The sequence below is a fragment of the Mustelus asterias genome, chromosome 9 (assembly GCF_964213995.1).
Source record: "Mustelus asterias chromosome 9, sMusAst1.hap1.1, whole genome shotgun sequence".
Classification (NCBI taxonomy): Eukaryota; Metazoa; Chordata; class Chondrichthyes; order Carcharhiniformes; family Triakidae; genus Mustelus; species Mustelus asterias.
Genome location: NC_135809.1, coordinates 66,944,374 through 66,960,122, shown reverse-complemented (window position 1 = coordinate 66,960,122; position 15,749 = coordinate 66,944,374). Strand labels below are relative to the sequence as shown.

Here is a 15,749-nt window from a genome sequence, read left to right as displayed (position 1 = left end):
TCATCTGCCATGTTCTAGCCCATTTACTTAGCCTGTCCAAATCCTATTGAAGCCTCCTTGCATCCTCCTCACAAATTACATTCCCACCCAGTTTGATGTCATTAGTAAATTTGGAAACATCGCATTTGGTCCCCACCTCCAAATCATTGATATAAACAACTGGGGCCCTGGCACTGATCCAACTGATACCCCATTAGTCACAGCCTGCCATCCTGAGAATGTTCTATTTATTATCCTTGATGCCATACTCAGTCAAATGCTGCCTTGATGTCAAGGACAGTCACTCTCACCCCACCTCTGGCATTCAGCTCTTTTGTCCATGTTTGAACCAAGGCTGTAATGAGGTCAGGAGCTGAGTGATCCTGGCAGAATCCAAACTGAATGTCCGTGAGCAGGTTATTGCTGGGTAACTGCTGCTTGATAGTGCTGTTGATGATTCCTTCCATCACTTTACTGATGGTCGAGGTTAGATTGATGGGGTGGTAATTGGCCGGGTTGGATTTGTCTTGTTTCTTGTGTACAGGACATACCTGGGCAATTTTGCACATTGCCGGGTAGATGCCAGTGTTGTAACTGTCTTGGAACAGCTTGACTAGGGAAACAGGAAGTTCTGAAGCACAAGTGTTCAGTACTATTGCTGGAATGTTGTCAGGATCCATAGACTTTGTTGTAGGGGCGGCACGGTAGCACAGCGAGAGCATCCAGATGGGAAGAATAGAAACTGGTCATTTTTTACTGAACAACAGTATCACAATAAAATGTTGTGAATCCCAGAATGTCTGCTGCCTGTTTCAGTAAACAGATAAACTGACTACAAAACTGAATGACCACGTAAACTGTATTGCAGACACAAGTGACAACACTGGAAGGAGAGAGAGGTAGAGAGAGAGAGATCTCTCCCTGCCTTGGGAACTCCAGTCTTTTTCAGGGCATCTCGCCAGCTCTCTGCCCAAAGAGCTGTTGCTCTGGGCAGCACGGTGGCACAGTGGTCAGCGCTGCTGCCTCACAGTAGCAGGGACCCGGGTTCAATTCCGGCCTTGGGTCTGTATGGAGTTTGCACATTCTCCTCACTTCTGCTTGAGTTTCTTCTGGGTGTTCCAGTTTCTTCCCAAAGTCCAAAGATGTGCAGGTCAGATGGATTGGCCATGCTAAATGTGTGGGATGACAGGGATAGGATGAAGAGATTGAGTCTGAGTGGAATGCTCTTTTGGAGAGTCAGTGCAGACAAGATGGGCTAAATGGCCTCTTTCTGCATTGTAGGGATTGTATGGATTAGTCTGCTGAATCTCCTGAGGATACTCAAGACTTGTTTTGAGGAACTGACACTGATGAGGGACAGGTTAAAAAGCATCAACGATGATAACAGCTTTCATTGCAATGATGCGAGTCCAGTCCCACCATGGAAAAGCATGGAAATAAGTGATGTTAGAGTGACAAATGGATAGATCCCGTTTTCTAGTCAACTGCCTGGAACTCTCAGCTGCCTGTCTTTTTCATACTGTGTGAACTAGCAGTCTTTTCATGAATTTTGTAGCTGGGTCTTTCAAATTATGAAACTAAGGCCAAGAGTCATTGTAGTACAATGATCCATGGAGCTCCATGATGGTTTATCAGTGACTCACCCAGCTGGGAGGGAATGCCATGGCCAGTCTGACTGAAACTTGACGCATTTTTTGCAGAAAGCGTTACCTCGGTATGACTCTGCACTCAGCATCATGGTGGAGATCGGGAATCGCCTGGGCCAGGCACAGGTCCTGATGGGAATTGCAAAATGTTGGCTTCTTCGAAAGGAGCAGGACAAGGTAGGAAACATGATCCAGAACTGGCTAGCTGGTCCCTGTGCTAACCTTTAACTTAGTGCACACTGTGTGGGTGACAGTGATTTATAAAGGTGGCCAGTGGGCATATCTTGCAGGCTAGACATTATTTCAGTGCCACACTTGTCTGTGACTATTGAGCTGGATTGGCAGAGCACCAGCAGATGAGAAATTGACTATACTTTGCCAGCCAGCAAAGGTACCAACTCTCTGGTCTGGGCACTAAACTTCACCCACGGGGAGGCAAAAACTGCCATAATTTTAAAGACCTCAATAAGGTCAACCTTCAGCTTTCTTTATTCATGAGAAAAGAGATCCACATTGTCAGTGCCATGAACACACCATTCACCCACTAATCTTTGCTCATGTTACACCCTTGTTCAAAAAGGTTGTAAAGATAAGACCAGCAATTGCAGGCCAGTCCATTTAATAGCAGTGGTGGGCAAGCTTCTGGAAACAATTATTCAGCATGGAATTAGTAGTCACATCAAAAAATATGGGTTGATTAAGAAAAGCAAGCATAGATTTCTAAAGGGGAAATCATGTTTAGTTAACTTGCTGGAGTTGTTTGAGGAGGTAGCAGAAAGGGTCGATGAGGGTGATGCTATTGATGTGGTGTACATAGACTTTCAGAAGGCATTCAATACAGTGCCACACAATGAACTTATAGAGTCATAGAGGTTTGCAGTGTGGAAACAGGCCCTTCGGCCCAACTTGTCCATGCCGCCCTTTTTTTAAAAACCCCTAAGTTAATCCCAATTGCCTGCATTTGGCCCATATCCCTCCATATCCATCATACCCATAGAACATAGAACATTACAGCGCAGTACAGGCCCATAGGCCCTCGATGTTGTGCCGACCTGTGAAACCAATCTAAAGCCCATCTAACCTGCACTATTCCAACATCATCCATATGTTTATCCAATGACCCTTTAAATGCCCTTAATGTTGACGAGTCCACTACTGTTGCAGGCAGGGCATTCCACGCCTTACTACTCTCTGAGTAAAGAACCTACCTCTGACATCTGTCCTATATCTATCACCCCTCAATTTAAAGCTCTGTCCCCTCGTGTTAGCCATCACCATCTGAGGAAAAAGACTCTCACTGTCCACCCTATCTAATCATCTTGTATACCTCTATTAAGTCACCTCTTAACCTTCTTCTCTCTAACGAAAACAACCTCAAGTCACTCAGCCTTTCCTCATAAGACCTTCCCACCATACCAGGCAACATCCTGGTAAATCTCCTCTGCACCCTTTCCAATGCTTCCACATCCTTCCAATAATGCGGCGACCAGAACTGTACACAATACTCCAAGTGTGGCTTCACCAGAGTTTTGTACAGCTGCAATATGACATCATGGCTCTGAAACTCAATCCCTCTACCAATAAAAGCTAACACACCGTACGCCTTCTTAACAACCCTATCAACTTGGGTGCCAACTTTCAGGGATCTGTGCACATGGACACCGAGATCTCTCTGCTCATCCACACTACCAAGAATCTTACCATTAGCCCAGTACTCTGTATTCTTGTTACTCCTTCCAAAGTGAATCACCTCACACTTTTCCGCATTAAACTCCATTTGCCACCTCTCAGCCCAGCTCTGCAGCTTATCTATGTTCCTCTGTAACCTGCAACATCCTTCCGCACTGTCCACAACTCCACTGACTTTAGTGTCATCCGCAAATTTACTAACCCAGCCTTCTACGCCCTCATCCAGGTCATTTATAAAAATGACCAACAGCAGTGGCCCCAAAACAGATCCTTGCGGTACACCACTAGTAACTGAACTCCAGGATGAACATTTCCTATCAACCACCACCCTCTGTCTTCTTACAGCTAGCCAATTTCTGATCCAAACCGCAAAATCACCCTCAATCCCATGCCTCCGTATTTTCCGCAATAGCCTACCGTGGGGAACCTTATCAAATGCTTTACTGAAATCCATATACACCACATCAACTGCTTTACCCTCATCCACCTCTTTGGTTACCTTCTCAAAGAACTCAATAAGGTTTGTGAGGCACGACCTACCTTTCACAAAACCGTATTGACTATCCCTAATCAAATTGTTCCTTTCTAGATGATTATAAATCCTATCTCTTATAATACTTTCCAAAACTTTGCCCACAACAGAAGTAAGACTCACTGGTCTATAATTACCAGGGTTGTCTCTACTCCCCTTCTTGAACCAGGGGACAACATTTGCTATCCTTCAGTCTTCAGGCACTATTCCTGTAGACAATGACGACTTAAAGATCAAAGCCAAAGGCTCTGCAATCTTCTCCCTAGCTTCCCAGAGAATCCTAGGATAAATCCCATCTGGTCCAGGGGACTTATCTATTTTCACACTTTCCAGAATTGCTAACACCTCCTCCTTATGAACCTCAATCCCGTCTAGTCTAATAGCCTGTATCTCTTCGACAACATTGTATTTTTCCTGTGTGAATACTGACGAAAAATATTCATTTAGCGCCTCTCCTATCTCTTCGGACTCCACGCACAACTTCCCACTACTGTCCTTGACTGGCCCTAATCTTACCCGAGTCATTCTTTTATTCCTGACATACCTATAGAAAGCTTTAGGGTTTTCCTCGATCCTACCTGCCAAAGACTTCTCATGTCCCCTCCTGGCTCTTCTTAGATCTCTCTTCAGGTCCTTCCATGTAACTACCTAAACGCTTTTTAAAAGACAAAATTGTACCCACCTCGACTACTACTTCTGACAGCTTGTTCCAGACACTCACCACCCTCTGTGTGAAAAAATTACCCCTCTGGATACTTTTGTATCTCTCCCCTCTCAGCTTAAACCTATGTCCTCTAGTTTTAGACTCCCCTACCTTTGGGAAAAGATATTGACTATCTAGCTGATCTGTGCCCTTCATTATTTTATAGACCTCTATAAGATCACCCCTCAGCCTCCTACGCTCCAGAGAAAAAAGTCCCAGTCTATCCAGCCTCTCCTTATATCTCAATCCATCAAGTCCCGGTAGCATCCTAGTAAATCTTTTCTGCACTCTTTCTAGTTTAATAATATCCTTTCTATAATAGGGTGACCAGAATTGCACACAGTATTCCGAGTGTGACCTTACCAATGTCTTGTACAACTTCAACAAGACATCCCAACTCCTGTATTCAGTGTTCTGACCGATGAAACCAAGCATGCCGAATGCCTTCTTCACCACTCTGTCCACCTGTGACTCCACTTTCAAGGAGCTATGAATATGTACCCCTGGACCTCTTTGTTCTGTAACTCTCCCCAATGCCCTACCATTAACTGAGTAAGTCCTGCCCTCGTTCAATCTACCAAAATGCATCACCTCGGATTTATCTAAATTAAACTCCATCTGCCATTCATCAGCCCACTGGCCCAGTTGATCAAGATCCCGTTGCAATTGGAGATAACTTTCTTCACTGTCCACTATGCCATCAATCTTAGTGTCATCTGCAAACTTAGTAACCATGCCTCCTATATTCTCATCCAAATCATTAATATAAATGACAAATAACAGTGGACCCAGCACTGATCCCTGAGGCACACCGCTGGTCACAGGCCTCCAGTTTGAAAAACTTGTAAGAAATGTTACAGCTCATGGAATAAAAGGGACAGCAGCAACATGGATACAAAATTGGCTGAATAATAGAAAGCAGAGAGTAACGGTCAATAGATATTTTTCAGGCTGGAGGAAGGTTAGCGATGGAATTCCTCTGTATTGGTACCCTTGCTTTTCCTGATATATATTAATGATCTAGATCTTAGTGTGTAGAGGACAATTTCAGTTTTTTCATTTTCAAAGATCATAGAAAATCATAGAAACCCTACAGTGCAGAAAGAGGCCATTTGGCCCAACTTGGAAGCATTGACACCAACTTGGAAGCATTGTTACCTGTGAAGAGGATAGTGTAGAACTTCAAAAGGACAGACAAGTTGGTGAAGTGGACAGTGAGATGGCAGATGAAATTCAATGCGGAGATATGTGAGTGATGCAGTTTGGTAGGAAAAACATGGAGTAACAATCTAAAATAAGAGGTAAAATTCTTAAGGGGTGCAGGAGCAGAGGGAGCTGGGTGTATATGTATATAGATCATTGAAGATGGCAGGACAGATGGAAAGAGCAGTTAATAAAGCAAATAGTATTCTGGGCTTTATTAATAGGGCCATAGAGTACAAGAGCAAGGAGGTTATGCTGAAATTATACAAGACACTAGTTAGATCTCAGCTGGGATATTGGCTACAGTTCTGGGCTCCACACCATAGGAAGGTTGTGAAAACAGAGTGCAGAAGAGGTTTGCAAGAATGATCCAGGGATGAAAAAGTTCAGTTATGCAGATAGAAACATAGAAAAACTACAGCACAAAACAGGCCCTTTGGCCCCACAAGTTGTGCCGAACATATCCCTACCTTTTAGGCCTACCTATAACCCTCCATCCTATTAAGTCCCATGTACTCATCCAGGAGTCTCTTAAAAGACCCTATTGAGTTTGCCTCCACCACCACTGACGGCAGCCGATTCCACTCGCCCACCACCCTCTGTGTGAAAAACTTCCCCCTAACATTTCGTCTGTACCTACTCCCCAGCTAGATAGATTGGAGAGATTGGGATTGTTCTCCTTGAAGAGTAGAAGGCGAAGAGAAATTCTGATAGAGATGTTTGTGAAGAGGATGGACAGGGTAGATAAGGAGAAACTGACCCCACTCGTAAAAGGATCAAGATTTAATGTGTGTTGCAAAAGAAGTAAATGTGATGTGAGATAAGCTTTTTCACACAGCGAGTGGTTGGGGTCTGGAATGCACTACCCGGAAGCGTGGTGGAGGCAGGTTCAATCGAGGCATCCAAGAGGAGATTAGATGATTATTTGAAAAAAAAATGTGTCAGGATACGGGGAAAAGGCAGGAGAATGGCACTAGGTCATGATGCTGGCTTGGAGAGCAAATTACAGACATGATGGGCCAAATAGTCTCTTTCTACATTGGCACTGCTGCCTCACAGCGCCAGGGAACCAGGTTCATTCCAGCCTTGCCTTGGGAAACTGTCTGTGTAGAGTTTTCATGTTCTACCCATGTCTGCGTGGGTTTCTTCGGCTGCTCCGTTTCCTCCCACAGTTCAAAGATGTGTGGGTTATGTTGATTGGCCATGCTAAATTAGCCTTTGTGTCAGGAGGATTAGCAGGGTAAATATGCGGAGTTACGGGATAGGACCTGGGTGGAAGTGTTGTCAGTGCAGGCTCAGTGCACCTTCTGCACTGTAGGGATTCTATGCTCATTCTATGTAACAATTCTGTGATTCTCTGGCCATTCTCACACCAGGACAGTCAGGGCCAGAAATTCCTGGCAACACTTCCCTCAATTGGGAAATCAATTTCTTTCATCCTGACGTATTCACCACACCTCCACCCCACACCAACCAGGAACCTCAGCACTGTTGGGAGGAGAATATTCCAACCTGCATGTAACTCCTAGTTCACTCCGTGTCTCTCACTCCTGGTTCATTCCATGTGTCTCACTCCTGGTTTACTCCCAACTCTCTCACTTCTGGTTCACTCCCAACTCTCTCACTTCTGGTTCACTCCCGTCTCTCTCACTTCTGGTTTACTCCCAACTCTCTCACTTCTGGTTCACTCCCGTCTCTCTCACTTCTGGTTCACTCCCGTCTCTCTCACTTCTGGTTTACTCCCAACTCTCTCACTTCTGGTTCACTCCCGTCTCTCTCACCCCTGGTTCACTCCCAACTCTCTCACTTCTGGTTCACTCCCAACTCTCTCACCCCTGGTTCATTCCCGTCTCTCTCACCCCCTGGTTCACTCCCGTCTCTCTCACCCCTGGTTCACTCCCGTCTCTCTCACTCCTGGTTCATTCCCGTCTCTCTCTCTCACCCCTGGTTCACTCCCGTCTCTCTCTCACACCCCTGGTTCACTCCCGTCTCTCTCACTCCTGGTTCACTCCCGTCTCTCTCACCCCTGGTTCACTCCCGTCTCTCTCACCCCTGGTTCACTCCCGTCTCTCTCACCCCTGGTTCACTCCCGTCTCTCTCACCCCTGGTTCACTCCCGTCTCTCTCACCCCTGGTTCACTCCCGTCTCTCTCTCTCACCCCTGGTTCATTCCCGTCTCTCTCACCCCTGGTTCACTCCCGTCTCTCTCACTCCTGGTTCACTCCCGTCTCTCTCACTCCTGGTTCACTCCCGTCTCTCTCACCCCTGGTTCACTCCCGTCTCTCTCACCCCTGGTTCACTCCCATCTCTCTCACCCCTGGTTCACTCCCGTCTCTCTCTCTCACCCCTGGTTCACTCCCGTCTCTCTCACCCCCTGGTTCACTCCCGTCTCTCTCTCTCACCCCTGGTTCACTCCCGTCTCTCTCTCTCACCCCTGGTTCACTCCCGTCTCTCTCTCTCACCCCTGGTTCACTCCCGTCTCTCTCCCTCACTCCTGGTTCACTCCCGTCTCTCTCACCCCCTGGTTCACTCCCGTCTCTCTCACCCCTGGTTCACTCCCGTCTCTCTCTCTCACCCCTGGTTCACTCCCGTCTCTCTCTCTCACCCCTGGTTCACTCCCGTCTCTCTCACCCCTGGTTCACTCCCGTCTCTCTCTCTCACCCTTGGTTCACTCCCGTCTCTCTCTCTCACTCCTGGTTCACTCCCGTCTCTCTCACCCCTGGTTCACTCCCGTCTCTCTCACCCCTGGTTCACTCCCGTCTCTCTCTCTCACCCCTGGTTCACTCCCGTCTCTCTCACTCCTGGTTCACTCCCGTCTCTCTCACCCCTGGTTCACTCCTGTCTCTCTCTCTCACCCCTGGTTCACTCCCATCTCTCTCACCCCTGGTTCACTCCCGTCTCTCTCACCCCTGGTTCACTCCCATCTGTCTCACTTCTGGTTCACTCCAATCTCTCTCACTCCTGGTTCACTCCCATCTGTCTCACTCCTGGTTCACTCCCATCTGTCTCACTTCTGGTTCACTCCAATCTCTCTCACTTCTGGTTCACTCCCATCTGTCTCACCCCTGGTTCACTCCCGTCTCACTCACCCCTGGTTCACTCCCGTCTCTCTCACCCCCTGGTTCACTCCCGTCTCTCTCTCTCACCCCTGGTTCACCCCCGTCTCTCTCACCCCTGGTTCACTCCCATCTCCCTCACCCCTGGTTCACTCCTGTCTCACTCACCCCTGGTTCACTCCCGTCTCTCTCTCTCACCCCTGGTTCATTCCCGTCTCTCTCTCTCACCCCTGGTTCACTCCCGTCTCTCTCACTCCTGGTTCACTCCCGTCTCTCTCACTCCTGGTTCACTCCCGTCTCTCTCACTCCTGGTTCACTCCCGTCTCTCTCACTCCTGGTTCACTCCCGTCTCTCTCACCCCTGGTTCACTCCCGTCTCTCTCACTCCTGGTTCACTCCCGTCTCTCTCACTCCTGGTTCACTCCCGTCTCTCTCACCCCTGGTTCACTCCCGTCTCTCTCACCCCTGGTTCACTCCCGTCTCTCTCACCCCTGGTTCACTCCCGTCTCTCTCACCCCTGGTTCACTCCCGTCTCTCTCACCCCTGGTTCACTCCCATCTGTCTCACCACTGGTTCACTCCCGTCTCTCTCACCCCTGGTTCACTCCCATCTCTCTCACCCCTGGTTCATTCCCGTCTCTCTCTCACCCCCTGGTTCACTCCCGTCTCTCTCACTTCTGGTTCACTCCCGTCTCTCTCACCCCTGGTTCACTCCCGTCTCTCTCACCCCTGGTTCACTCCCGTCTCTCTCACCCCTGGTTCACTCCCGTCTCTCTCACCCCTGGTTCACTCCCGTCTCTCTCACCCCTGGTTCACTCCCATCTGTCTCACCCCTGGTTCACTCCCGTCTCTCTCACCCCTGGTTCACTCCCATCTCTCTCACCCCTGGTTCATTCCCGTCTCTCTCTCACCCCCTGGTTCACTCCCGTCTCTCTCACTTCTGGTTCAATCCCGTCTCTCTCACCCCTGGTTCACTCCCGTCTCTCTCACCCCTGGTTCACTCCCGTCTCTCTCACCCCTGGTTCACTCCCGTCTCTCTCACCCCTGGTTCACTCCCATCTGTCTCACCCCTGGTTCACTCCCGTCTCTCTCACCCCTGGTTCACTCCCATCTCTCTCACCCCTGGTTCATTCCCGTCTCTCTCTCACCCCCTGGTTCACTCCCGTCTCTCTCACTTCTGGTTCACTCCCGTCTCTCTCACCCCTGGTTCACTCCCGTCTCTCTCACCCCTGGTTCACTCCCGTCTCTCTCACCCCTGGTTCACTCCCATCTCCCTCACCCCTGGTTCACTCCTGTCTCACTCACCCCTGGTTCACTCCCGTCTCTCTCTCTCACCCCTGGTTCATTCCCGTCTCTCTCTCTCACCCCTGGTTCACTCCCGTCTCTCTCACTCCTGGTTCACTCCCGTCTCTCTCACTCCTGGTTCACTCCCGTCTCTCTCACTCCTGGTTCACTCCCGTCTCTCTCACTCCTGGTTCACTCCCGTCTCTCTCACCCCTGGTTCACTCCCGTCTCTCTCACTCCTGGTTCACTCCCGTCTCTCTCACTCCTGGTTCACTCCCGTCTCTCTCACCCCTGGTTCACTCCCGTCTCTCTCACCCCTGGTTCACTCCCGTCTCTCTCACCCCTGGTTCACTCCCGTCTCTCTCACCCCTGGTTCACTCCCGTCTCTCTCACCCCTGGTTCACTCCCATCTGTCTCACCACTGGTTCACTCCCGTCTCTCTCACCCCTGGTTCACTCCCATCTCTCTCACCCCTGGTTCATTCCCGTCTCTCTCTCACCCCCTGGTTCACTCCCGTCTCTCTCACTTCTGGTTCACTCCCGTCTCTCTCACCCCTGGTTCACTCCCGTCTCTCTCACCCCTGGTTCACTCCCGTCTCTCTCACCCCTGGTTCACTCCCGTCTCTCTCACCCCTGGTTCACTCCCGTCTCTCTCACCCCTGGTTCACTCCCATCTGTCTCACCCCTGGTTCACTCCCGTCTCTCTCACCCCTGGTTCACTCCCATCTCTCTCACCCCTGGTTCATTCCCGTCTCTCTCTCACCCCCTGGTTCACTCCCGTCTCTCTCACTTCTGGTTCAATCCCGTCTCTCTCACCCCTGGTTCACTCCCGTCTCTCTCACCCCTGGTTCACTCCCGTCTCTCTCACCCCTGGTTCACTCCCGTCTCTCTCACCCCTGGTTCACTCCCATCTGTCTCACCCCTGGTTCACTCCCGTCTCTCTCACCCCTGGTTCACTCCCATCTCTCTCACCCCTGGTTCATTCCCGTCTCTCTCTCACCCCCTGGTTCACTCCCGTCTCTCTCACTTCTGGTTCACTCCCGTCTCTCTCACCCCTGGTTCACTCCCGTCTCTCTCACCCCTGGTTCACTCCCGTCTCTCTCACCCCTGGTTCATTCCCATCTCTCTCACCCCTGGTTCACTCCCGTCTCTCTCTCTCACCCCTGGTTCACTCCCGTCTCTCTCACCCCTGGTTCATTCCCATCTCTCTCACCCCTGGTTCACTCCCGTCTCTCTCTCTCACCCCTGGTTCACTCCCGTCTCTCTCACCCCTGGTTCATTCCCGTCTCTCTCACCCCTGGTTCACTCCCGTCTCTCTCTCTCACCCCTGGTTCACTCCCGTCTCTCTCTCTCACCCCTGGTTCATTCCCGTCTCTCTCACCCCTGGTTCACTCCCGGATTTACATTGTTTTTTAGGCACTAACCATTATGGAGAAGGTGGAGGAAGTGGCTGATGCTGTGGGTAACAAGGTAGGAGTCACTGTAAATGTTGCCTCAGGTGGGAGGGCAGCGAGGTAAGTGGGTTTGAGTGGTGTCAGGTGGAATGTGTGAGGGGAGAGGTGAGGTGGGTGAGTGGGTTTGTGGATGAAGGGGAGGTGAGGTGGAGTGGGAAAGGGGTGAAGGGTGAGTTGGCTGAGTGGGTTTGGGGATGAGGAGGGGTTTGAAGTGGGGTGAGTGAGGAATAAAGGTGAGGCGGGTGACTGAGTTTGGGGATGAAGGGAGAGTGAGGCGGGTGAGTGGGTTTGGGGATGAAGGGGGTAAGACGGATGAGTGGGTTTTGCGGTGAGTGGGGGGTAAGGCGGGTGAGGCAGGTGAGTGGGGATGAAGGGGGGGTGAAGTGAGGCTGGTGAATGTGTTTGGAGGTGAGTGTGGAGGGGGGGGTTTTGAACGATGCACGATCTCCATAGCTCTGTGAAAATCCAACCAATACTCAGAATGCTATGATGCCCAATACTTTTCTCCAGGACGTGACACAGTGTGAGTCTGGGATGTCTGTGAGTCTGGGATGTCTGTAAGTCTGGGATGTCTGTGAGTGTCTGAGTGTATGACTTCGCTTGCTTTCTCTTGCTGCTGGATCTGGATCCAGGAATCCCATCTCCATTTTGGGCAGATCCCATTTTTTGGCATTGGAGCAAGGACAGAGTACAACTCTCACATGAGGGACAGTTGAACTTTGCAGGGCTATTGGAACTCAGGGGCTCAGTTTTCTACCTTATACCAGAGTTTGAGGCTTAATTTTTGAAACAGGCATTAATGCTCTCAAAGGGTGGAGACGAGAATTAGAACTGTCAAGTCATTTAAATCCTCTACTCTTAAAAAAAAGTGGAAACAAAGCTAGGGGACGGGCTGCCTGAACGAGAGTGCAGGAAATTAAAGTTGTGAGGTTATTTAAATATCCAGCCTTTAAAACAATGGAGGGAGGGAGGAGGGAAATTCAGCCAGCATGTGTAAGTTACAGTTAAAAAAAGAATTTGTTCCAGCAGATACATGAGCTGTTTGTTGACAATACCATAGGCACTGTGATTGTCTGTGTTTGCTGTACCCCCTCTGTGCAGTTGTACATGCTGAAGGCACACTGGTTGCGTGAGACCATCTATCGAACAAAGGGCTCCCAGCAACTTCTGCGAGAACATGTTGTGAAATTCCACGAGTGTCTGGAAGACATGGAGTTATACTGCGGGATGTGTGGAGATTCTATTGGAGATAAGAACTCGCAGCTCCAGGCACTGCCATGTTCTCATCTCTTTCACCTGAAGTAAGAAAAGTCACAATCTCCTGGTAATGTCTGTCTCAGCTACTATATGATGTGGAGATGCCGGCGTTGGACTGGGGTGAACACAGTAAGAAGTCTCACAACACCAGGTTAAAGTCCAACAGGTTTATTTGGTAGCACTAGCCACTAGCTTTCGGAGCGCTGCCCCTTCATCAGGTTCTATTCACAAACAGGGCATATAAAGACACAAACTCAATTTACAAAATAATGGTTGGAATGCGGGTCTTTACAGGTAATCAAGTCTTAAAGGTACAGACAATGTAAGTGGAGAGAGGGTTAAGCACAGGTTAAAGAGATGTGTATTGTCTCCAGCCAGGACAGTTAGTGAGATTTTGCAAGCCCAGGCAAGTCGTGGGAGTTACAGATAGTGTGACATGAACCCAAGATCCAGGTTGAGGCCGTCCTCATGTGTGCGGAACTTGGCTATCAGTCTCTGCTCAGCGACTCTGCGTTGTCGTGTATCGTGAAGGCCGCCTTGGAGAACGCTTACTCAAAGATCAGAGGCCGAATGCTCGTGACCACTGAAGTGTTCCCCAACAGGAAGAGAACACTCTTAGAACCATAGAACCATAGAAAATTACAGCTCAGAAACAGGCCTTTTGGCCCTTCTTGTCTGTGCCGAGCCATTTTTTGCCTAGTCCCACTGACCTGCACTTGGACCATATCCCTCCACCGTGCCTGGGCGGCACGGTAGAACAGTGGTTAGCACTGCTGCTTCACAGCTCCAGGGACCTGGGTTCGATTCCCGGCTTGGGTCACTGTCTGTGTGGAGTTTGCACATTCTCCTCGTGTCTGCGTGGGTTTCCTCCGGGTGCTCCGGTTGCCCCCCACAGTCCAAAGATGTGCGGGTTAGGTTGATTGGCCATGCCAAAAAATTGCCCCTTAGAGTCCTGAAATGCGTAGGTTAGAGGGATTAGCGGGTAAATATGTAGGGATATGGGGGTAGGGCCTGGGTGGGATTGTGGTCGGTGCAGACTCGATGGGCCGAATGGCCTCCTTCTGCACTGTAGGGTTTCTATGATGATCCCTCTCATCCATGAACCCGTCCAAGTTTTTCTTAAATGTTTCCCGTTTCTCAGCTCCACCCATAGGGCCTCTGTAGACAAGCTCCCTAATCTATCCTGCCTGAATACCGCTGTAACATTTTCCCTGACCAACAATGCCACCCCCCACCTTTTATCCCTCTGCCTCTATCCTGCCTGAAACATTGAAACTCCGGAACATTGAGCTGCCAGTCCTGCCCCTCCTGTAGCCAAGTTTCACTAATGGCTATAATGTCATATTTCCATGTGTCTATCCACGCCTTCAGCTCATCTGCCTTCCCCACAATACTCCTGGCATTGAAATAGACACACCTCAAAAGGTTATTTCCACCACACTCTACCCTTCCATTTGTGATTTTGCTTGAACGAACCTGTCTTTTTACCCCTGCTCCACTATCTGCTCTGGCACTCTGGTTCCCATCCCCCTGCAAATCTAGTTTAAACGCCCCCCAATAACACTAGCAAACCTCCCTGCAAGTATACACACAGTATACACACTCTTGTCTGGTGATTGTCGAGCAGTGTTCATTCATCTGTTGTCGTAGCGTCTGCATGGTCTCCCCAATGTACCATGCCTCGGGACATCCTTTCCTGCAGCGTATCAGGTGGACAAGGTTGGCCGAGTTGCAAGTGTATGTACCGTGTACCTGATGGATGGTGTTCTCATGTGAGATGATGGCATCCGTGTCAATGATCCGGCACACCTTGCAGAGGTTGCTGTGGCAGGATTGTGTGGTGTCATGGTCACTGTTCTCCTGAAGGCTGGGTAGTTTGCTGCGGACAATGGTCTGTTTGAGGTTGTGCAGTTGTTTGAAGGCAAGAAGTGGGGGTGTGGGGATGGCCTTGGCGAGATGTTCGTCTTCATTCATGACATGTTGAAGGCTCCGGAGAAGATGTCATAGTTTCTCCGCTCCAGGGAAGTACTGGACGATGAAAGGTACTCTGTCCGAATCTCCAGATTGCAATCTCCAGATGCAATTTTACAACTCATCTGCTTCATCCTGGACCACAATGTCTTCACCTTCAACAACCAGTTCTTCATCCAGACACACGGAACAGCCATGGGGACCAAATTCGCACCTCAATATGCCAACATCCTCATGCACAGGTTCGAACAAGATCTCTTCACCGCACAGGACCTTCAACCAATGCTATACACTAGATACATCGATGACATTTTCTTCCTTTGGACTCATGGTCTTCCTTTGGACTCAAGGCTGGAAATTTGGGCAAAGAAATGGCAGATGGAGTTTAATCCTGATAAATGCGAAGTGATGCATTTTGGTAGAAATAATGTAGGGAGGAGCTATATGATAAATGGCAGAACCATAAAGGGTGTAGATACGCAGAGGGACCTGGGTGTGCAAGTCCACAGATCCTTGAAAGTGACGTCACAGGTGGAGAAGGTGGTGAAGAAGGCATATGGCATGCTTGCCTTTATAGGACGGGGCATAGAGTATAAAAGTTGGGGTCTGATGTTGCAGATGTATAGAACGTTGGTTCGGCCGCATCTGGAATACTGCGTCCAGTTCTGGTCGCCACACTACCAGAAGGACGTGGAGGCTTTGGAGAGAGTACAGAGGAGGTTTACCAGGATGTTACCTGGTATGGAGGGGCTTAGTTATGAGGAGAGATTGGGTAAACTGGGGTTGTTCTCCCTGGAAAGACGGAGGATGAGGGGAGACTTAATAGAGGTGTATAAAATTATGAAAGGCATAGATAGGGTGAACGGTGGGAAGCTTTTCCCCAGGTCGGTGGTGACGTTCACGAGGGGTCATAGGTTCAAGGTGAGGGCGGGGGGGAGAGGTTTAACACGGATATCAGAAGGACGTATTTTACGCAGAG

The 15,749-nt window shown here is 49.5% G+C and overlaps 1 protein-coding gene across 4 annotated transcripts in view; it reads left to right on the top strand.

Moving 5' to 3' along the window:
- The window catches only part of rapsn (receptor-associated protein of the synapse, 43kD), a 129,759-nt gene that overhangs the window by 55,733 nt on the left and 58,277 nt on the right, over window positions 1-15,749 (top strand). For 2 of the 4 annotated variants that reach the window (XM_078220312.1, XM_078220309.1), the window contains 3 exons: window positions 1,680-1,802; window positions 11,505-11,558; window positions 12,644-12,843. In XM_078220312.1, coding sequence (XP_078076438.1) covers window positions 1,680-1,802; window positions 11,505-11,558; window positions 12,644-12,843 — 377 coding nt within the window. The remainder of the gene's footprint in view (window positions 1-1,679; window positions 1,803-11,504; window positions 11,559-12,643; window positions 12,844-15,749) is intronic. The other 2 variants (XM_078220310.1, XM_078220311.1) reach the window with 2 other exon arrangements.